The sequence below is a fragment of the Columba livia genome, chromosome 16, assembly GCF_036013475.1.
Source record: "Columba livia isolate bColLiv1 breed racing homer chromosome 16, bColLiv1.pat.W.v2, whole genome shotgun sequence".
Classification (NCBI taxonomy): Eukaryota; Metazoa; Chordata; class Aves; order Columbiformes; family Columbidae; genus Columba; species Columba livia.
In genome coordinates this window covers 11,170,798-11,193,272 of record NC_088617.1, presented here as the reverse complement: position 1 = coordinate 11,193,272, position 22,475 = coordinate 11,170,798, and the positions used below count along the sequence as shown (strand labels likewise).

At 43.6% G+C, this 22,475-nt stretch overlaps 1 protein-coding gene across 3 annotated transcripts; it reads left to right on the top strand.

The window, feature by feature from the left end:
- The first annotated feature begins 1,691 nt into the window (after positions 1 to 1,691).
- On the top strand, positions 1,692 to 22,263 carry CASS4 (Cas scaffold protein family member 4). Of its 3 annotated transcripts, XM_021283662.2 has the most exons (7): positions 1,692 to 1,806; positions 1,912 to 2,077; positions 12,330 to 12,749; positions 14,897 to 15,001; positions 15,669 to 15,818; positions 17,295 to 18,629; positions 20,598 to 22,263. In XM_021283662.2, the coding sequence occupies exons 2-7, from the start codon at positions 2,033 to 2,035 to the stop codon at positions 21,009 to 21,011; spliced, it is 2,469 nt and encodes an 822-aa protein (XP_021139337.2). In that variant the 5' UTR covers positions 1,692 to 1,806; positions 1,912 to 2,032; the 3' UTR covers positions 21,012 to 22,263. The 3 variants fall into 3 exon arrangements, with proteins under 3 accessions (XP_021139337.2, XP_064888542.1, XP_021139338.2); XM_065032470.1 differs by having other exon boundaries at positions 1,806 to 2,077; XM_021283663.2 differs by lacking the exons at positions 1,692 to 1,806; positions 1,912 to 2,077 and adding an exon at positions 4,902 to 5,198.
- The last annotated feature ends 212 nt before the right edge of the window (positions 22,264 to 22,475 follow it).

Genomic DNA, 22,475 nt, shown 5'->3' with positions numbered 1-22,475 from the left:
AGACCTCATCCTGTCCAACATAACAGATCATTAAGAAACCATGTGCTTAAACCTGGAAGTTTGCAAAGTCACTATTTATTTTTACAGATAGTTGCCTGTGCAAAGTTTTAAATGTGTTCATTGAGGCATCCGTGTGCAGTGCTCTCAGGCTTCCAGTCACAGGTACAGCACTTGCTTTCATGAGCATTTTTAAATGTAAGGTGGTTCTTTCTGCTGCGTTCATTCCCCATTACCATTGATGAAGTGTCTTGCCAAGGGCTGATGAGAGTGCAGGTTTTGTCTGTATTTAAATAAAGATTACTGTTTGAAAGTTGTTTAATATATAAAAAAGGAAATGCATTCATTTTCTATATAACAAATGAGAATTGAATATTGGAACATGATGTATTTGGGGACGTGTTAGAGGTTAATGAATTAGTTTGTCATCTTGCATCTCAATCAGATATAACTATAGATTTACACTATAGACTGTGGGGTGGTTTTTTAAGAGAGAGAGAGAATGAAACTATTTCCATCTTATAACGTACTATTTTGGTGTTTTATGTATTAAACCAATGCAGTGGTTGGTAAGTTAGCAGCGTGCTCACTTTCACCTCAACCTTCCTTCTGTGGTCTTTTAACTTGCAGTGTAGAAATAGACTTTTATTAGCGCAAAACCATCCTGAAATTGGCACCTTTATTTCTTATCATGTATCATCGTGCTTGAGGCCAGAAATTTGGGGGTTTTCTGTTTAAGAAATAAGGGCTGGAAGATACTTAACTCGTAGATGATGCAACTCTGGAGTGAACTAGTTCAGTGCCACAGCATCCCAGTTGTCCTGTGGTGGTTGATGGGGGTTGATTGGGATGAGAACTCTGGATTTACCTCCTCAAGAAGGTCTCTGGCCTGCCCAAAGGTCTGTTGTGTCCATCCGGCACATAACCTACTCTTGCCGCTCCAGGAAGAAGCTGTCATGAAAACGTGGCAAGGTGATGCCACGGGGAACAACGAGTCACGCCGACCTGAAAGCAAAGCAACTTTGGAGACAAATAATGATGGTTGTGTGTCTTCTGGCCTTCAGCATTCCTTGGCCTGTTGACTTAGAGGTCAGTGGCCACCACACAGCTCTAGGAAAGTCTCCTAAAAGGCCACTTCTGGAATTAGGCTTGTTTGCCACCCATTGAAACAGATTCAACCTTTCCACTTCGGAGGGTGGACTTGTCTGGGATACATATTTCTCAGTTCCTGGACATAGAGGCTCTTTGCACCAGAGCAACTGAATGCCAGGAAAAACCGAATTGCAATAGAGGAAAAATAGGGAAAATCGTTGTAGGTTAGGAAGTTCTCTGTGTGGCTGTAAGGGACTCTTCAAAGATGCTGCAGCAAAACTGCTCTACGTGCTGAGAAAATATTGCAGGACAGGAGCCAAAGCCCACACGTGTCCTTGTGTGCGTGCTTCAGCCTTGGTGCGACCAGGAGCCTCACGCCTCCTTCACCCTGGGTATGGATGGTGATACACAGCTACCTCATCCCCTTCAGAACAAAACGCGGTGTCGGTGCCGTAAAAGTTGAGGCAACTTTGAAAGGCATGAAAGATGTCAGCTTCAAAATCCTGACCTGATATGTTTGTGGCAGTCTTGCCTGCTATCAGGCGTCATGCAGCCCCTTGTGGTGCGTAGTATTCCGGTATTCTTTGCATTTCTGAAAGAGGAAATACACGACCATGTAGCAAACCAGAAGGGTGAGACTTCTGACTGCGGTTAGTTGCGACAAGTTGGTGACAGAGAGATCAAGGAAAATTCCACTTGCAGACAGACTTCTCACTTGTAGGTGCTAATAGAGCTTTTTAAATTTTCTTTTTAATCCTATCTGTTGTCATGGAAAATCATCATTCATGAGAATCTTTTCTACAAATTCCTAAATGCTTTTAGGGGTAGAGCAGCCAGATGTGCTTTCTTGAGACGTAGTTCCTAATACCCGGTGACCGTGCAAAGTCGAAGTCTCGTCATCCTCCTGTAATTATCTGTATCACTCAAACGAGGCTGCTGGTGAATGACAACGATGGATAAAACCACAGGAATCAGCAGAACTGCAAAGGTATGTCTGTTTTATTGAGTACAGCACATGAACAGTTAAGAAAAAAGGGTCCTAGAGAAGGGCTTGATGTTTGAATTCAGCATGACACTTGGCCATGTTGGAAATGTTTGGTGTTCTATCCAAGGTGAGTGGAAGGCTCTTTATGATGCTCGTGTACCTCATGTCTCCCTGCCCTTTTCATTGCGCCAGAATTACGAACTGCAAGAAATGTCGTGTTGGGAAAGACTGTGAATAAAGCAGGATTCCCAAATAGCAAATACCTGTCGATATATAACTTCAAGGTTTTCACTGCTGTCCTGTAGTAACATCAGAGGCACAGTTATATTGTCAGAGACTTTCAGTGACAGTCCAGGTGACCTCTTGCATGACAGATAATTTCCTTATGTAACACACGAAACAGAAGAAATTTTGAAGTACTATATTTGTTTCTTTTGAAAGACGGGAACTTGTTTATAAGGGGGGGTTTACATTTATTTGTGTATTCACATTGCATCTAGCATTATTTTAGATATATATATAGATAGATAAAATACCCTGGTGCAGCTGTAAGAGTTAGAAAATGTCTCGATTCAAAGTCAGTACCTTGATTGTCTTACTGTCTGCAAGTCTAACAAGCAGTGTAATGGAATTATTATTGTCATCCTGGATTATGATCTCAGTGTTTACTGTAAATAAACTGCCTCCTGGAAATTTGATACAATATATAGTAGAGGGGAAAAAAGCTTAGTACTAGTTCAATAAGTCGTCTTTTTTGCGCTCAAAATTTTCCATGGAGGCATGTAAAGATAAGAGGACTATTTTTCATATTCAGTCGTCAGAAATTGATGCAAAACATTTTCCATTTCTATACAGAGAAGAGAGTTGCTATTTCTAGGTGTGATATTTTCAGTTTTCTTAAATGGATTGCCAATGGTTAAATAAATGTAATGGTAGGAGGCTGATTTCCTGCTCTGCTGTGAGATCTTTAGATGCAGCCATAGCACACCCAGTCAAATTCAACCGAGTAACAACTGGAGAAGTCAAATTTATTTCTGCTATATAATTCATGAACTGTTTATAAGGTTCCTAGTACCTTAGCAGTAGTGTTTATTATAATATTTGAATGGTATGTTTAATACAAAAATACTAAGGACGTGCTTTTTCTACTCTCTGGACTTCTTGAAGCACCACATGCCAACCATCAGTAGCTTTAATTGTGGTGGGTAACGCTTGCAATTCCCCCTGTGCCCCAACTATTCCACCTTCGCAAGGAGAACAGTTTCTGAAAATGAACTCGGTTGATGAGCGCAGCCAGAGAAATGCTGTCACTTCTTTCTAGTTGCGTAGGCACCTGTGCCGCAGCCCGCACGGGAAACGCTGCAGCTCTTGCTGCAACACCCAGCGCAGCTCCCTGTGCTCGGGCAGTCCTCATGCTGTTCCCCAACACCGTGCTGCTGCGCACCATTGATCTGGAGTTTGTCTCTCCTTCCAAAACACCCAGTTGACATGTTCCCATCTTGTCCACAAGCAAGTGCATGAAGAACAGTGCAAGGTTGTTTCTGGGAGCTTGAGGGTTCCTGCTGTCACCCGTCTGCAGCTCAGACACCCGGGAGCCCTGAGAACAGGAGTGAAGACCTTATCGCTGTCTGCAACTGCCTGAAAGGAGGTTGGAGCATGGAAGGTGTTGGTCTCTTCTCCCAAGCAGCAAGTGATAGGACAAGAGGAAATGGCCTCAAGTTGTGCCAGGGAGGTTTAGATTGGATATCAGGAAAAAATTCTTCCTGGAGAGGATTGTCAGGCATTGGAACAGACTGCCCAGGGCAGTGGAGGAGTCACCATCCCTGGAGGGGTTTAAAAGGTGTGTAGACCAGGTCCTTAAGGACGTGGTTATGAGGTTATGGTTAGACTCGATGCTGAGGGTCTCTTCCAACTGAAGTGATTCTATGATTCTAAATATGTGTTTCAAAATAGGATTTGGGGAAGGGAAGGGAAGGGAAGGGAAGGGAAGGGAAGGGAAGGGAAGGGAAGGGAAGGGAAGGGAAGGGAAGGGAAGGGAAGGGAAGGGAAGGGAAGGGAAGGGAAGTCCAAAGGCATTCAAATGAGCTGCTTTGTGCCATGAATTCTTTGCCATTTGCACAACTGCCTTAGCTGCTTCTCTGCTCCTACTCCCAGCCCCGAGGAGCAGATTTTGTTGAGAAAGCATTTTCAATTCAGCATTTTCTCTCCAAGATGCATGGCTTTTCTTGTTACATGATTGTGGGTTTGGGAGTGAGCGTCTAATTTCATGTTGAAGCTACTGTGGAAAGAGGAAGGAAGAGACTTTTGCCAGAGAAAAGGCAGCGTGTACCAACACAAAAACAGTAAGAGTTTGCAAATCCCAAGATATTCACAAGTACAAAGCAGTAAAACCTGTGCATTTGCATAAGCATAACCTGAGCAGAGCTGTTGCTGAGCACACAGCAACTGTGAATAATTATAAATAAGGCTATTCTTTAACAATATTAAATGATTTTTTTTTAATAATCAGATAAACAAAAACCCTTCAGCTGCAGTTAATGTCAAGCTTTCCACCTCAGGTTTTTTGCCTCTGAAGGGTGAGATTATTTTGCAGGGATTTCTGTAACGACAAGGAAGATCTGTTCAGTTTTCTGAGAGCTAAACATGAAAATTTCAAAGCACATCAAACCACTTCTAAGAGAAAAAGAGAAGAGAGAGAGAGACAGTAAAAGGTGCAAAACCATTTCACAAATCCAACCCTCAGTGTCTGGTCCATCCCCAGTGGGATGTGGTTGCCCAGAACAGGCGTTTCCCGGGGGCTCTGCAGAGGGACATCTGGACATCTGTCAGTCCCGTCCTGGGCCCTCATTAGCATCAGCAGCTGCGGCCAGTTGCACTCTGCAGATAATTTTGCTACGTAATTAGCTCCCTTCATTCCCAATAGCTGCTGTGGGGCTCCCAGCAAAAGCAGCAGGAGGTGGAGCGGGGGACGTGGGGCATTTGTTCTCAGGCTTCCAGGCAGAGCCCCCAGAGCTCCCGCCTGATCCACAGACTGAACAGGGAGAGAAAGGGCCGGGGAGACCCCGTCCTGCTCCCTGTGTGATGGAGTAACGGGGAAACACGAGACAACAAAATGAAGGTCAATGTAAGTACCAGATTATTTTACTTCTGTTGCAATTCATTTTATGGCTTTGCTGATTTCATTAGTGCTGGCAGTGTGTACAGGGTAAAATCCGCATCTGTCAGGGCTGCGTTTAAAACATGCTGTTGATCTTATTTCCACGTTACTAACAGAGCGCATGGTCTTATTTCTTAAAATACAATCCAAGTTAAGCTGAAAACACACTTTATCAAGAACAGCAGTGTGGTTAAGAAGGGTAAGGTTTTGTACCATGAATAGGAGGCAATAACCAATAACATGCTTTATTAAAATCTTACCCTGCTGACCATAAGGATACCCCCTGTTTTCCATATTTTCATGGAAGTAATGAGCTTAAATGACTAATACTTGAGTTATACATTTTTTAAATTATTTTTTACTGATTACTAGAAATCGGGTAGTGGAAATGTTTTAATAACTTGAATCATTCCAATTTCGATATGAGTTCTGTGAGCTTGGGCAGCTCTGTGCACTCGAGGATAATGATTGACCAAGTCCTGCAGCGCTCGTTGCAAAGAGAACTGAAGCTCAAAAGAGGAAAGGAGCAGTGACCAGGTTCATTTTCAGGAAACTCCGCTCTGGGAGGAGGGGGGAAGAAGTGGAGGGATCAAATCCATTTTACAATCCTGTGGTCTTGTTTTTGCCCGCACTTCCAGCACGGCACACACACACACACCCAGCATTACCTTGCTTTGTGCTAATTTATTTATCTGTGAAATGAACTGAATCCTTCAGCCCGACGTTGCAGCTGTGACTCAGGGCAGGGTCACCGTGTCCTCCGTGTTAGTGACAGGGGATGGAAAACGGGCGGCTGCCCCCGGGGAGCGGTGACACACGCCAGCGATGGGCACGGGTGAGAAACCATCCGCTGTTCTTCCCAGAGAAATGTTAACATTGCAGATAAACACAACTTTGTCCAAAATTGGTTTTGGACAGACAAGTGCAGCGGGGGAGCTGCAGGAAGTGGCAGCCTGTGGGAGTTGTGGGGTTGCTGCTGATTCATGATGAATCAGAGAACACTCAGCGCTGAGCCTCCGTCTCTTGGGTGGCTGTCCCTGCCATCCCCGCTGTCCCCACTGTCCCCGCTGTCCCTGCTGCCACGTCCAGCATCAGCAGAAACCCTGCCGCAGGTCAGGTGGATGCAGGGACACGGAGAGGAATGAGAGCGAGGACCCTGCTCTAACCGGCCACCACGGAGCTGCTCAGGAGGCAGGAGAAATCTCCTGCTCATCAGAGCTCTCTGTATCTTTAAATCCATGTTTGGAGAGGCATGTTGTAGTAAAACAGAATACGCTAAAAGGTTTAGAAACATCAAAGAAGTTACTTGGTGTGTATGGGCAAAAACCTTTGAATAGTAGAAGGGACCAAACCCAGAAACACCTAATATATTCATTTTTTAAATACCAGGAAATAGCAGCATATTTTTCCTTGAATTTGGGCATAAGACCACAAATGCAAAAATAATATGAATGGGAATGAAATACTGATTGAACTGAAAATGGGGAGGTTTCTGTTGGTTTTAATACAGCTAGAGTTTGATTAACTACATCTGTGGAGAAAAGAGTGTTTGGGGAACATCATCAGAACTGGCTTGTAATTCCCCCCACTGACTAATGTGAAGCTGAACAATTTCCATCGAAGTGGTTCTACTTGAAGTTCAAAAATTTGACCATTCAGAATTTAAAACTAATGATTATCACCCAGCTCCACCCTCCAAAAATCAATCAATCAATCAGCCCTTTGAATAGGCAACAAAAGCAAGACCTGCCATTCATTCCTTGCTGAAGCGCACAGAAAAAAGATCTGAAACTTGGTATAACAAGAACACATTTTCCAAAATACACAAACGAAACGAAGAATAAAGTAGAAGCACCTTCTGCGAGTCACAGCACGTGTTGCACAGCAAGTGGGACGTGCAGAGCCCACGGCCAGAAGGGACATGCGGGTAGAGAAAGATCTGAGCACTTAAGGTAAATTCTTTTTCCTTATGTTGCCCATGTGAACTCTCTCTGTAATTAACTGAATTGGGCGAAATATAAATCGACTCAACTTGGTCCACCATTTAAAACAACTTCTCTGGGAAGCGTGTTCCCAGCCAACGGGGCAATGGAGGATGTTTATTTCTTCACCTTTGTTCAGAGGCGAAGAGATTAACTGGAAACGGTTCTGTAAACATGTCAGGGGGTGTCACTGATGCATGAACCAAACTGTTTAGCAAACAGCTCGCTGCTTTTAGTTGTATCTTTTCCTTCTCATCAAATACTTTTCCATTTTCCTGCAGTAAAAGTGCTTACAGATTTTATTTTTTAATGTGCAAAATGCAGCTGAAAAATATTTATCCTTATCTGTGAAAGAAACTCCTGTGATTAAAGCTATTTTTTTTTTTAGGTTATTTCAACAGTTTTTTTAAAAAGGCAATTTTAAGACAATAGATTAAAACCATTTATTTTAAATTTGAAATGCTGTGCAGTACCACAGTACCTATGTATGATGTGCAGCAGTACATAGTAGTGAATTGGAGTTCCAGTGGGAAGGGGGGTACAGAAATTATTTTGGCAGAGTTGCAGGTAAGATGCTCAAATTATCATTTGATATTCATGAAGGATTTTTCTAGCAACATTTGAATGTATTTTATGAGGGTGGGGTTTTCCTGTTGCTGTACTGTAGGCTGTGGGTAGGGGTTGGGATAGGAGAGGGATCAGGAGATCTTGGTAATAGTGGGGTCTTTTTGCCTTAGCACAGGTATTTATTGTGTATATAGAGCACAGATGTCAGTCTATATACTTCCATTTTGAGATTATAGAATTTTATCTCATAGAATTATACAATTTTGTACAACTATCAGCTTGACCGACTCTCCATTAAAAATTTTCCCTCTCTTCATTAATAAACATGAGTGAACAGCTTTCATTCTGAGGACTCCCAAGGGCCATTGGGTTTTGTAGTGGGAGCATTGCTGGATAAAGATATACAACAAAGATGTAAAAATTCCCGTTTATAGGGATATTTATTATATCTTAACATCTAATCTACAATCTGGTAAAAGGAGACACACTTCCAGCTACACAAGAACTTTCCTTCGCACCTAAGTTAACTGAACCTGTGTTACCGGAGCTCTTATACTGTAAATCCATTCAGTGTGATTGGCTTGATACATGTGAGTAATTTGCATTACTCTAACGAGGTCATGGACTCTTTGTGGGGAGAACAAAGTCTCAGGAAGAGGTCGCAGAGGATGTTTTCTAGGTCTGTGCTCTGTCATCGTCTCATTAAAATCAGCTCGGTGAGAGAAGAGTAACAGCGCTGAGGTGCTTTCTCATGGGCGATGAACCGGCGTTTAAGATGTTCTTTGTCTTGGGAGGTTTTTTTCAGGGCTGCTGACAGGGAAGAAGCAACAAATGTCAAAGGAGGAAAAACACTTTGATCTCATCTGTGTTGCTTTAGTACTTAGTACATGTTGGTTATTGTAAGGACACATTAACGAGATCACATAAAATAACGAAGAAGTCCACACAGCTGGCCCTGGGTGGCACTGGGTGGATGATAGCGTTAGACAGACGGTTTCCGCTCCTCTGGTAATAAAGAAAAAATGCAGATCCCAGTGGCCCCAAGGCGCAGCTTTTTCCTAACGAAGCATCCCGTAAGGTCTCTGCGATCCTGGGAATGTGGTACTTGTTTATAGTCAATGGCAGGTCAGAGATGCTTCTGCTTACATGATAGAGAGGAGCTGCCAGAGTGATCCTTTACATACGTCCCAGACAGACGGAAGTGTAGATGGGGCCAGATTTCTGACAAATAGCCCCACATTAGATGAGCTGGAGCCTGTATGATAGGTAATCTCACTCCATGCAACTGGAGATAGACTTGGTGGACCTCAGCTATTGGTGCTGTTGGATCAAGCTCTCACCTGCCATAAACCTCCTGTAACTTTTGTCTGTAAAATTGCACCCGCTGTTACTGGGAGCCTGGCTGTAGATCTGTAAATGGAAGAACCTTTGCTGTTCTTTCTCCCCTTTCCAACCTCCCCCCTCTGATTTGAGAGCTCTGGCCTGTAAAGCTCTGACAATCTTGCAATTAATCCATGTTCTATCTTCTGGAGGCTGGGGCCTGTCTCCATCACTTCTCTATTTAAGATCTTATGTTTTTAATTTTCAGCCCTATGGATGGAATATGTGATGATCTATGGACAGATTTCTTGTTCTAGCTGGGTCAGGTTTCCCCAAAGTGTCCTATGATTTCTTTGAACCCTCTCCTTGGCTTGCAATTGAGATGATTTCGAAGGTTCCTGGGTATGCATGTTGCCTGCTGATGTGAACCCGTGTGCCTTAATTTGAGCTCCACGAATCTGAGACCACCTAGCAAAATCTGAATCGCTGCGTTCTGCTTTGAACTGGGGTCTCACTGCGCGCTGCTCGCCCTTGGATGTTTGGAAAGCTTTATCAGCAAACCCAAAGGAACGTGTGCTGCAAGTGAGGAGACCCCTCTGTTGAGGAACTTTGTGACTTTCACCGTGCCAGTTCAAAATTTGAGTTTTCAGTGTGGGTGCCCCTGAATATATTCATCTCACTTTGCCAAATGAAAAGTTGCCTGGCTGAGTTTTGACAAGGTTTCTGTAGAACAGCTCGGCTGTTGAATGGAGCTTGGACCTCCCTGGTGCTTCCACTGACCTGGCTGTTCTCTGCTTCACTTGTTTTGCAGCAAAGCAGATCCAGCAGTTTCTAGGAAAAGAGATGAGAGAATAGCTGGAATAACTTATCCTGCTGATTCCTGCTGCAGTCACGTTTGAATGTTGCTGAATGGGAGGAATATCTCCTCACCCTGTATAACTTGGGTTGTTGTCTGCATTTACTGTTTGCAGAAATTCTCACTGATGTGTACAGGCCAAATTCTGAACTAGTGAAAACCAGTGTATTTATGCTAAAGCAAATGAGGCTTGAAAATGGACTTGTGCAATTTCATACATTGTTGGACTTAATCAACCCATGTGTTTAGCAAGCTATTTCCACAAGAAAGACTTAGCAGGGGAAATGTCGACATTTAGGTGCCTTTTAAAGCCACAATGTGAACCCAAGTTTCCCCTTGTTTGTGTTGGTGCAACTAGGAAGGACGGTCTTGTTCTCTGATGCACTAGACAGGGCTCAGCTCCCGAGTTCAGGCTTCCTGGCTCCACCACGCATTTCCTACGTGTGCCCAGATAAGGCTCCTCCAGTTCAACTGCATGTTTGCAAAAGGGGGAGAGTTCCTCTGTCCATCCTCATCCTCTTTGGGTCTGAAGAAGAGGGTCTCTAGGGTGTCTGTACAGCATCCAACAAGGGATCAAATTTTAAGCCTGATCTAGAAGTGTTGCTGATGAATAACAGGATAAGTTGGCTGGTGGGTTTGTTTGTTTGTTTGGGTTTGTGGTTTTTTGTTTTTGTTTTTTTTTAATGATTGTAGCAATGCATGAAGCCCAAGCGCCCCCGGCTATGCTCTGTGGTGGGATTCCTGGAGGCTCAACTTCAACACAGGTGGTTCAGAGCATTTGGCATTGTCCAAACAGAAAACGTGCTTCCATGTTCAAGGCAAGATGACTGGTTTAACCAGGCTGGGACAGAAGGTAAATGGGACTGTTGTCCATCTCTGGCAGCTGCTGATAGATCATAAAAAGGCCATTGTTCATGGCCACCCTGATGCAGGAACGCGTGCTGCTAACAACAGGCTACTTCCATCAGCTGAGTGGACAAATTGGTTTTCTTCTGCTGCAGCTTCAAGCCAGCTGTTGCTTTACAGCAAATGCTCTGGACAAAAGTACAAGGCATCATGTTTCCTGTTTGTGTACTATCTCTTTGGACATTACTTGCACTTTCTGATTAGAAACTAATGCTGAAACACAGGCAGTGTCCCACTGGCTGGGAAGCAGTCAGTCTCATTTTAAAGCTGAAAGCAAATGGTCTATTGTAACGAAAAAGACAACATCCACAGCTCTACCCTTTGCACAAATGCTCAGGTGAATAAAGCTGGCTGCTGCTACTACTTCTCATTCTTTTAACTGTCATCTTGTAACGAGTAAGCAAAATGCTAAAAATAAAACATGGTCATCTACACACTCAAGATTGCCAGAAATTTATGGGCTTCAGCTGAGACAGGAGAGCCGCCCTGTGATCAAGAAGCTGGGAAATAAGAATATTCACTATCTCACAGATTTTCTGTAATCTTAGGTCGCTTACTCTATTCTTCCTTGTTTTCCTGTTCAAAAAAAAATACAGTAAGAGCACTATGAAGATGCTACAAGATATGTGTGATGGAGAGGAACACTGACCTGCTGTGAAGACTTAGCAGCCAGCAGAGCTTTGTTGGGTGTCACTGTGAGCATAATTAGATTTTTCCCTGAGCTAATGTGTCATGTAAATCATTAGCCTGGGATACTCTGAATTGTGGGACCCAACTCTCCGGTTTGGGGTGGGCATGGACACAACAAGCTGGAATCTGGGTCTTCCCAAGTACCGAGGCCCTTCAGCAGGATTTCTGGGACTGGTGTTACCAGTGGTAGCGTTGACATTGAGAGGTCTGTCTTCAGAAGGCTCTGAGAAAATAAAAAGTTTAAATGAAAATAAGAAGGGTTGGGCGTGGTTGTGGTTTGGGGTTTTTCATCTGTGGTTTTGTTTGGTTGGTTTTAGGTAAAAAATAATTAACCATTTTCATGTGCAGTTGCAGTCCTTGGATAAACTGGGTAACGGGCAGAGCAACGTAAGTTTTATTTTTGGATGGTTGATGTATTTTCTCTGTAGCTTCTTACAAAGAATTCACAGAATGCCAATGTGAAAAATGCCTGGTTTTTATGTAGGGACATTCATAAGTAATAAGTTGAAGTACTGAATGTTAGCAGTGCTCTTGAAGAGCCTCGGAGGACAAGGTGACGAAGAAGTATATTGCAGTATTATTATCTATTTCTTCACTGAACGTAGCAGACACAGGCTGCAAACCTTTAACTCTCTGAAACCGATGTTCTGAGAAACGTTATTTAGTGTGAAAACAGGTGGGCTTGAATAATTAAGGCAGAGATAAACACCAAGCTAGAAAACAATGAAGGCTTTAGTTGGTGTAACGGTGCAAAGCCGGCGTTTCTTCTCTCTCCAGAACGCCTTGGCGAAGGCGCTATACGACAACAAGGCCGAGTGCTCGGACGAGCTGGCCTTCCGCAAAGGCGACATCCTGACGGTTCTGGACCAAAACGTCATCGGCAGCGAGGGCTGGTGGAAATGCTCCCTGCACGGCCGGCAGGGCCTGGCCCCCGCCAACCGCCTCCAGCTCCTCGCCGCCTCCCCGGCCCTCCCGCCGCCTCCTTCCACCCGCAGCGGCTCTGCAGAGTCGCCATCAGGCCAACAAAACATCTACCAGGTTCCCTCCGTCCCCAAACCCACCACATTGTCGTCTACCTACGAGAAGATGGAGGGGTGGGTTAAATCTCCGGCGAGGGTCCCCGCCCAAGGAGTGTATCGGGTACCAGCCCTGGCTGCGCAGCTGCTCAGTGAAAGGACCCAAAGCTCAACAAGCCAGGTAAGAATATAAACAAATGTTGTTATTAAAACTGCCGTTGGGAGCGGGAAAATAATAAAGGCCTGAGTGTTTCAGTGGAATTTGCAGCAAAGCCACTCAAATAAATGGTGTTTAGGAAACTCCCATCAATTTTACTAAAGTTTATAGCATCATGTGAGAGACACTACTCTGGTCAACATAAAAAAGTCTCTATATTCTGTAGCCTCTTGCTTTTTTGACAGTTTAAAGCAGCTGCATAATAGAGCAGGAAGTAAAGAATAGCATAACTGCCAGCTCAACCTGAGTAAAAGCTACAAAAAACCCTTTTGCACTTGCTGTGATCTGATTTCTCCACATTCTTAACCCTAAAGAAGGTATGTGCAAATTGAATGTGAGATTGATATAAATTTTCCCTTTCCAAATCAAGCTGCAAACATCACCTAGTATTCTTTATCTGAATGGGTGGGCTGACTGAAGAGCTCTGTGGCCATTCCTGTCTCCATCATTTTGTGAGTTTATGCACCTAAGCGTTGTTTACTCTAACAGAGAAAGAAAAAAGGGAGGGAAAATGTTTTCCTATCCTGCTTTTATGATTTAAAAGTCGATATTTGCTGCCTCCCGCACACGAGGCGGCAGCTGTCGCTGCACCAGCTGCCCCGCGGTGGCACCAACCCTGCACAGACGCTGGGGCAGAAGGAGCCGCAGCGCTCGGGCCGCCCCGAGTCCATCCCCTGGACAACTGGCAAAGTTCCTGGCATGCTCAGCTGCCCCCCAAGCAGCTGGTAAAGCCGCTGCGAGTTTCAGAGGGAGCTGATAGAAGGCAGTAAGCCACACCAAAATCCGTCAAAACCTGTGTGCTTTCACCCTGCAGGAAAGCCTTGTCGCTTCTTGATCAGTTGTCTGATACACACGCACCTTCTTGCTTCACAGTGACTGAAAGTACTTTGAAATAATTTTTTCTTAAAGTCATAGTAAATTATGATACTCAGTGAGCTTCCTTTTTTGCTATATACTAAGATCTGTCTATCTGAAAACAGACCTGGCTAAGGGTGGCTTTCTTGATACCATTTATCTTTTACCCTTTCTGCTCAGGAAAGTCTTTTTTCTACTTCTGTTTGCAAGGAAGATGGCTCGTATCACACAGGCCTGAGGGGATTTGTGTCCACTCATCATTCGCTTTCTTCAGATGAGAGCTAAGAGCCTTCACAAAGACAAAGCAAGCAGTTGCAAAGCTGCAGTCTTGTTCCTCTTCCATATTTCTCCTAAATTTAGTAGCTACAACACTCACTCACATGATGGAGGACACTACCTCCAATTTTAAATCATTTCTTCTAACGCAGTGGCGTTTCTGTGGGTCAGTAGTTTTCAATGTTCCATCTATAAACCAGCTGCGGAGAGCCAGACTAAACCCACGCTGAATGAACAGAACTCCATGTTTTGGGGGTTGATTTAAATAAATAAATAAATAAAAGTCCTTTCCCAGCTTTCATATTTTGGCATCTTGACTTATTGTCCCACAGATCTAGTCATAGCTCTTAAAATGATGTTTTAAACAAACAGGAGAATTAGTTTGTAATTGACCTAAATAATGTAATTCCCATATTGGTCTTCTCTGCTCATGGAGCTGGACAGGACATCAAGGCCACTGTGTTGGCTCCTTCCAAACACGTCAGTCTTTCTGAACTGTGGAATAACGCACTTCAGTTGTCCCTTTTTGCTGCTTCTGCTCCCACTAAACATGGCTTGACCTGGTGGCTCTGAGAGACTGGAGAAGTAGAAATTCCCCCGCTTTCTTTTTTTAGTGGTTCTGCTTTTGGGTAGTCTACAGATTTAAGTGATAACCAAAGCCGGGTTTTCTCCAAGTCTTTTCCCCCACTTGGTTAGTAAGGCAGATTGTCTTTCATTTGTACATGTCAGTTCTAATCTTCTCCGAAATAAAGCAGAAATGCTAGAAAAGGAGAATTATGGGAAAAAATTACCCTGCCTGCTTGTAAGTTGAGTTCCTGTCTATCACCATTGATGGAAAGCTGAAAGGCTTTTAATCACTTAAGAGTGATTCTCTAAGGGTGGCCTGTTCAACTAATTGAGTTGTCAAAGATGTCCTGAGCTTACTGTTCACTGCAGCTTGTTTTATTTTTATTTTTATGTGGTTTTTCTCCCCATCCAAGCACCTGTTTACTCTCCCAAGAGCATGCCGGGCTTCAGTGCCAAATATCAGGAGTGAGGTGTATGATGTTCCATCCGCACAGCGTCAGGAGCCCTCGCTCACACAGGTCAGTCCTGCCATCGTCCCCCCCAGCAGACCTGAGAATATCAATAGCTTTTAGAGTAAATTATAGTGGTTTTCTGATTGCTTTTTATAAAATCTGACAGAAAATAATTTGGTTTTAGGGATGTCCAAAACATAAAGCAGTTGTCCTTTGAGTCTGTCAGACATTTAGAGAAATGTGTCTTAAATCTGGTATGTTTCTAATAAACACTTTTGGTTTCACCAAGTTCCAGGGCACAGATGAATTCTCAGTATCAGTGTCAACCTCTGCTTTGGTTTATCTATTAGGAAATGTGCTTTGTCTCTGTGTCATTTGATCAGGAAGATTTCAAGATGTTTACAGGAGAATCACTAGTGCACGTACAAAAAGAAACCAAATGTCACCCACACCACCGCCTCCTGGGCAACAAAATGCAAGGGATTAGGTCATGTAACCGTGACGTGTTCAGGGTAAGTGCAACACATCAGTTGCATCTACGGCTGAACTGTCCTGTTACATGATCTTGCTCCCCTCGGGAAAGCAACTGTCACCATGTTTCCTCTACATCTCACTGTAGCCCAAACCTGGAGCTACGCAGTGTATAGCCTGGGAGCCTTTGATTCCACCCAAGTCTTTACTGAGGAATATAAAAGAATTGAAGCCAAGCTGGTTTTTTTTCCCCTTTGCGCAGAGCGGTGCCACTCCGCCCAGCACACGAAAGCGCTCGGTGCTGGTCAGACCCACCAAGTGTTTCCAGGAGGAGCAGAAGCAGCTTTACAACATCCCACCCAGCCCAGAAAAGGCAGGAGCTGTTATCCAGAAAGACTCGCCAGCGGGCAATGTAAGTAAGACTCGTTGGACACAAGAGAATAATCTCTCCTTGCTGTGATGTTGGGCACAGGTGCTCAACCTCCCTCAGGCTGTGTTCACAGGTGAGGATTGCAGGGACAAGACCAGCATATCCTTGGTGCAGAACTTTGTCCTTCACGTAGAATCACAGAATTCTTTTGGTTCGAAGAGACCCTCAGGATCATCAAGTCCAACCATAACCTCACTCTAGCACTAAACGATGTCCCTAAGGGTCTCGTCTAAATGCCTTTTAAACCCCTCCAGGGATGGTGACTCCACCACTGCCCTGGGCAGCCTGTTCCAATGCCCAACAACCCTTTCCATGAAGAATTTTTTCCGAATATCCAATCTAAACCTCCCCTGGCACAACCTGAGGCCATTTCCTCTTGTCCTATCACTTGCTACCCGGGAGAAGAAAGGGACAAGTAATACCTGGCCCCTGGAGAGTCAGGGCACCTATCAGGACAAGGACCGGCACTCCCTTTGTGTTTGCTTATTAGACTGCAGGCAACAAGATCTCTTGCAGTTTCTCTTTATGACAGTGTGGAAAGCAAATTAAATACCCTACACTTTTGACTGTCTGATCATTTGTAATATTTAAGCAGATAGAACATTTAAGCAGATAAAAACTGTTCCCATTCCATGCAGCACTCTCCTGTCACCTTTTTTGGGACTAGAGCACACCTGGCTTTGGGGGCAGCCTTGAGGGGGATCAGGCTTCCCTTCTCCTCCCTACAGTGTGTCACACACCATCCTTGAAGAAAGGGCTGATTTGAAATGCCACAGCTAAGAAAACGCCTCAATGGAATCTCTTCATGAGTTGAGTGCCAAATATTTCAGGTTTCTTACCCAAGAACAGAACATTTTCCAGCTTTGCGATTTCAGCTGTGCACACACTTTTTTAAGGCATTGGGTGAGATCTGTATCCCACTTAGCAAGTTTATATCAAATAAATATTTAAAGTTGCTGCAGTTGTTTGGGAACGGTCGGTTGTATCTGTTGGTGATTTATTGTTTTGTCAGGGTATACATATGACTGTGGGTGAGGATACTGGAAAAATCAAGTGTTTTCTTACACAGAGGCTGATAGAATCTTACCTCCTTCATTCTGTACAACTCAGTGTTTGATGTTACCTATAAATACACTGGCATTTCAGTTTTCTTGTAGCCATTCCAGAAAACTATGAAAAGTTCCCCACCCCAAAGGAGACGAGGAAGAGCCCACAGATTTCACTGGCTGGGGACACTGCTGTACAATTTCATCACCTGTGCTCAAAGTATTTTAACCTTCAGATGTGCAGCTTGTGCATTTTTTAGAAAGAAAATAAAAATTATGGGCTAGCCTTTCCATAGTGCAGTTCCATTGACATTAGTGGCACTGCATACATTTACGTGCTCTGAGAATCTGGTTTTGTTTCTTAGTCCTTGTTTAAAAACACTGTTTATAAATCCTGTGTGCTCTGTTGCAGTTGTATGATGTCCCTCCCAAAAGAGAAACTGATGTTTCAGAAAATGAATCTCAGAAAAAGCTCTGGGGCCATTACAATACTCTGCCAAATCCTCGGAAGTCAGAATGGATTTATGATATTCCGGTATCACCTGAAAAAACAGGGTTGAAACAAAGCTCTTCTGGCCATTCCTCAGAGAAGCAAGTGCTGTACGATGTACCACCAGCCAGGTACAAGGCACTAACAACAAACACTGAAGCCAAAGTAGTAAATCCACAACTATACGATATTCCACCAACACAACGGAAATTAACACTTCCAGATATCCGTCTCTATGATGTTCCACCCTCACGGGATATCCTCCTTTTGCCACAAAATAGCAGCTGTGAAATACCCTCGGGTCTCCTGGCTCCGAAAGCTGAGAATCTGATTTCTGAAGAGAACGTTTATGATATTCCAAAAGGTTTGCCCACCACTGTGCAGTCCAAAAAAGAGATGGAAAAAAACAGTGATAGTTCTGAAGACCCAGCGTACAGTGCTCCTTCACAGCTCTCAAGAGATGCCAAATTGGAACAGGACAGATTATCCATGTCTAGTGTGGACAGCAGGAGCAGCATGCTCTCTACATCATCAAACTCTTCTGCTGAGTCCTTTTCTACATCATCATCAGAAGAGCCTGTCAAAGAGATTAAACTGGACCTTGGGGTAGCCATAGAGACGCTGACTAGATTACAGCACAGTGTATCCAGCTCGGTCGCAAGTTTAATGATCTTTGTCAGTAGTAAATGGAGATTACAAGAGCACCTAGAGAAAAACATTGAAGAAATTCATAGAGCAGTCGATCACGTAAAAGTTTCCCTGGGAGAATTCTTGGCCTTTGCTCAAGTCGTAAAGGTAAATGCCTATTACCTCACTGATAACAAACTTCAGACCAGAATTAAAAAACAGCTGGAAATCCTTATTAACTCATTCAAAATCTTAACAGAAACGAGAGAAGCTCTAAACAGCTGCAACTGGTCACTAGAGGCTTTGGTCCTCAGGAAACCTCAGAGCAACCCCGATGATCTCGATCGCTTTGTTATGGTGGCCCGCACGGTTCCAGATGACATCAAGAGGTTTGTATCCATCATTATCGCCAACGGAAGGCTCCTCTTCAGAAAGAATGAGAAGGAACAAGAAATGAAGCAATCCAAAGTGAACCCAGAATACAAAGTGGCAAAACAAATCACGGTGCCAAGAAGAATAGAAATAGATTCACTTCAAAGAAATACCGCCGATAAACCCAACCAAAGTCAGGTCTCTTCTGAGAAACCAAAAGAAAACGCCCCTGAGGACTGTGACTATGTTCAGTTACAGGTTTGTATCACTGGATTTTACTGTATATTCCTGATTGTTTGCAGGTACTGAGCTATTAGAACTATTTTTATCTCTGCATTGGTGCCAAATTCAGTTTGTGCTACTTCTTATTTTCCAGACTTCATGTGGATTCAGAGTGCAAGATGACACATGTAGAATAATCCGTAATTATAAGTAACAAAGAGAACTGGCTTTTGATAATTTACCCAGCCAGCACTGAGAAAAAAAAATTTAGCTTTGCTGTCTAAATCCATTTGAGACACGGGTTTTACCTGGGGGTTCGCCATTGGTTTCTTCTCCTTTGACTAAAGTTCTTCTCTTGCAAGTACATTTTCCTTGACTCTGAGTCCACTATTAAAGAATTGTTAATTTTCTAACTTCAGGTATATTGGAAAGCATGCTTTTGTAAAAACTTTTGGTTTATCAAATTAAAGCCTTGCTGTGAATTATCAAATTTGCTTGTTAGAATAATTCTTCTTCGATCTACTCAAATGTCCACTACTCTCAGTTTCACAGAGAAATGCTGGCTTGTCCCTAGAATTTAGGAAATGTTATGCTTTGTTGATGTTGGTTTCAGTCTTAGATCTTGCAGGATAAGACACTAAATTGTTAGTAGGAAAAAACCTACAGTGGCTTCTAATAAATGTACCATTGTTGCCCATAACAGGAAGGCTGTATGGCAAGTAGCTGTTTCCACCCAAATAAGAGGAATACACATTTATATTTAAATATTTTTGTGTAAACCATTTCAACTTTGCTTTAATTTTGATTTATAATAGACACAGAAAATCATTTCAGCTACAGAAGTAGCAAAGAAGAGTAAACATTCAAAACCAAAGGTATTTCTGTTTTTAAAAACTTTTACTTATGAGGACTTTTAGTCCCTGATTTCTGTGCTTGCTAAAATTCAAAATAATTTGCATTTGGACACACATATCTATACATAGAGATCTACTTGTTTTCTCATAGTTCGTCCTCTTGATACCATACAGTTTTAATAATTCATAACCCCCATGAAGTCAGCACCTTTAAAGATCAAGCCTAAATGTTTTGTACTATGTGAAAGCTTGAAGTGCAGCCCGTAGGAAGGATGGATGTTCAGCTATAGCACTTCGTCTGCTATGCATTCTTAAAATTGTGTTCAGCGACATTTGTTTATGGAAACAAGGCAATCATGAGAAAACACCACTTTGAAGTCCAGTACTTTATGAAAAGATAAATTATTGTAAAAGACCCCTGAGCTGGGGCAATTTGGAGACTATTAACTAACAAAACATCCTGGGGTGTATTAGAAGGGAGGTGGTTAGTAGATCGAGAGAGGTCCTCCTTCCCCTCTACTCCGCCCTGGTGAGAGCACATCTGGAATATTGTGTCCAGTTCTGGGCCCCTCAGTTCCAGAAGGACAGGGAACTGCTGGAGAGGGTCCAGCATAGGGCAACAAAGATGATTAAGGGAGTGGAGCACCTCCCTTATGAAGAAAGGCTGAGGGAGCTGGGTCTCTTTAGTTTGGAGAAGAGGAGACTAAGGGGGGACCTTATCAATGTTTATAAATATATAAAGGGTGAGTGCCATGAGGATGGAGCCAGGCTCTTCTCGGTGGCAAACAGTGACAGGACAAGGGGTAATGGGATCAAGCTGGAACACAAGAGGTTCCACTTAAATTTGAGAAGAAACTTCTTCTCGGTGAGGGTGACAGACACTGGCCCAGGCTGCCCAGGGGGGTTGTGGAGTCTCCTTCTCTGGAGACATTCAAAACCCGCCTGGACATGTTCCTGTGCGACCTCACCTGGGCGTTCCTGCTCCAGCAGGGGGATTGGACTAGATGATCTTTTGAAGTCCCTTCCAATCCCAAACATACTGTGATACTGTGAAAACTCCCTGTAAGTGAAGAAACGTGAAGAATACTGGGTAGAACAAATAAGGAAACATTCAAGCTGAGTCTCTTTTTTTTCTTTAACTCTTTTCCAGGTTTTGCCATCTGCAAAAAAGACAGTAATCCAAAGCAAGCAGGAATCTGCAAAGAAAATTGCTCTCCCAGAGCAGTGTAAGCTGTGTTTCGGTGCCCTGCACAAGGCGATTGCCGTATTTACTAATAGTCTGAGCAACAACAAGCCGCCCGAAGTCTTCATATCCCACAGCAAACTGATCATTATGGTGGGGCAGAAGTTAGTGGATTCTCTCTGCCAGGAAACTCAAGAAAGAGATGCTCGGAATGACATTCTCCATAGCAGCAGCCGGTTTTGCGGCCTCTTGAAGAACCTGGCTCTCGCCACCAAAAACGCTGCGATACAATATCCAAACGCAGGTGCCATGAGGGAACTGCAGGATCAAACTGAGGAGCTGTCGAAGTACACACAGCAGTTCAGAGCGATGATGGAGTGAAAGATGCTTGGCTGTTTTCACACGTTCTCCATTTTTGCTCCTTTGGCATATGGCAGCCAATTGGGGCAGATGCAGCTTGGTGACACCAACTTTCTGTCACCTCTAAGAGCTGCTGTGGGGCAGTTCCCCAGGTGCTGGTGCCCTTTTAGCAGGTGAAGATCCACATAACAGCAGGTGCAGAAGAGAGCTGTAGAATTACATCTGTACGTACTTCTCCATTGTTCAGATCCTGCCTCGAAATATCATCTTGGTGGCTGGGAAGGAAAGTTCACTGTGTATCAGAGCAAAATTATTTTATTGTCTGGCTGATTTCTTGTTTTTAAATATCTTTGTAGGTCAGATAAACATACTTTTTTTTTTTTTTTCTAGGCAGGTATATTTAGTCTCTCTTTAAATTTTGCTGCACAATGTTCTGTAACTTGTGATATTCCCACCATCAATTGTTTCTTGAGGACATTACTAAAAATGTATAATAATTTTTTTTTAAACAGCTGCAAAGCTAATGTTTGTTTTTAATGTAGAAGCGCAATTAATGTATTACAGGAAAAAAATCTGGCAGGCACTGCCCATAGCCTAGAAGTTAATGGGAAATGTTCCAGAAGAAAAACTGACTTGGAGGAGTCCTGGCTCCTGATAAATCTCTGGGGAGGGCACCTCGCTGTCCTCTGTCGCAGCTCAAAGCTGTTTGGAGCACTGAAATGGAATTTACTTTAGCCACTAAATACACATGGGATTGGGACAAGCTCTTCCTAACAGGCTGGACAGGTGACATTGTTCCTTGCTGGGATCCTAGTGCACCGCCCGAGCTGCCCTGGGCTTCCCATCCTGGCCCCTCATCGACTCTATCCCCAGATGTGCCGGATCCAGAATCCAGCAATGATGAAGCCCTTATAACCACCCGGAGAGTTTGTCTGCACGCCTGTGTTGTTTGTATTTCTCCTAATTAATTTATTTTAATGTTTTTATCTAAAATTTCAAAGCTTGGCCTTTCTGGGTGACTTTGTACCTGTGTCTTTGCCCTCAAAAAATGCACAGTGAGATGTGTGAGCACTGAGATTAATTTGTGCTGCACCAGCGCACGGGCCAGGTGTCTGTAGAAAAACCCCCCTTATCTTCCTCAGATTTATTTGTACTTGGAGCCACCATGTTTTATACCATTTTTTAAACATCGTCATTAGTAAATATTACTGTTTGCACAGTGAAACGCAGTAACGTTGGCTTTGTACATTTTGTATTAAACTCTCTCCTGGAATGCCCGAGTCTTTGTCACCGATCACAGCACCGGGATCTGGGGGGCTCAGGCCATGAAGGGCAAGAGGCGCCTCCTCAGCAGGGGGCAGCCCGGAAACAGCTGGTTTGGCCTAAATCCCCCAAAGTTGGTGTCCTGGGGGTGGTTTCCTCACAAAAGAAGCGGGAATCCTGCTCTGGGTCTGAGCAAGGGGAGGCGGGGACACATGGGCAAGT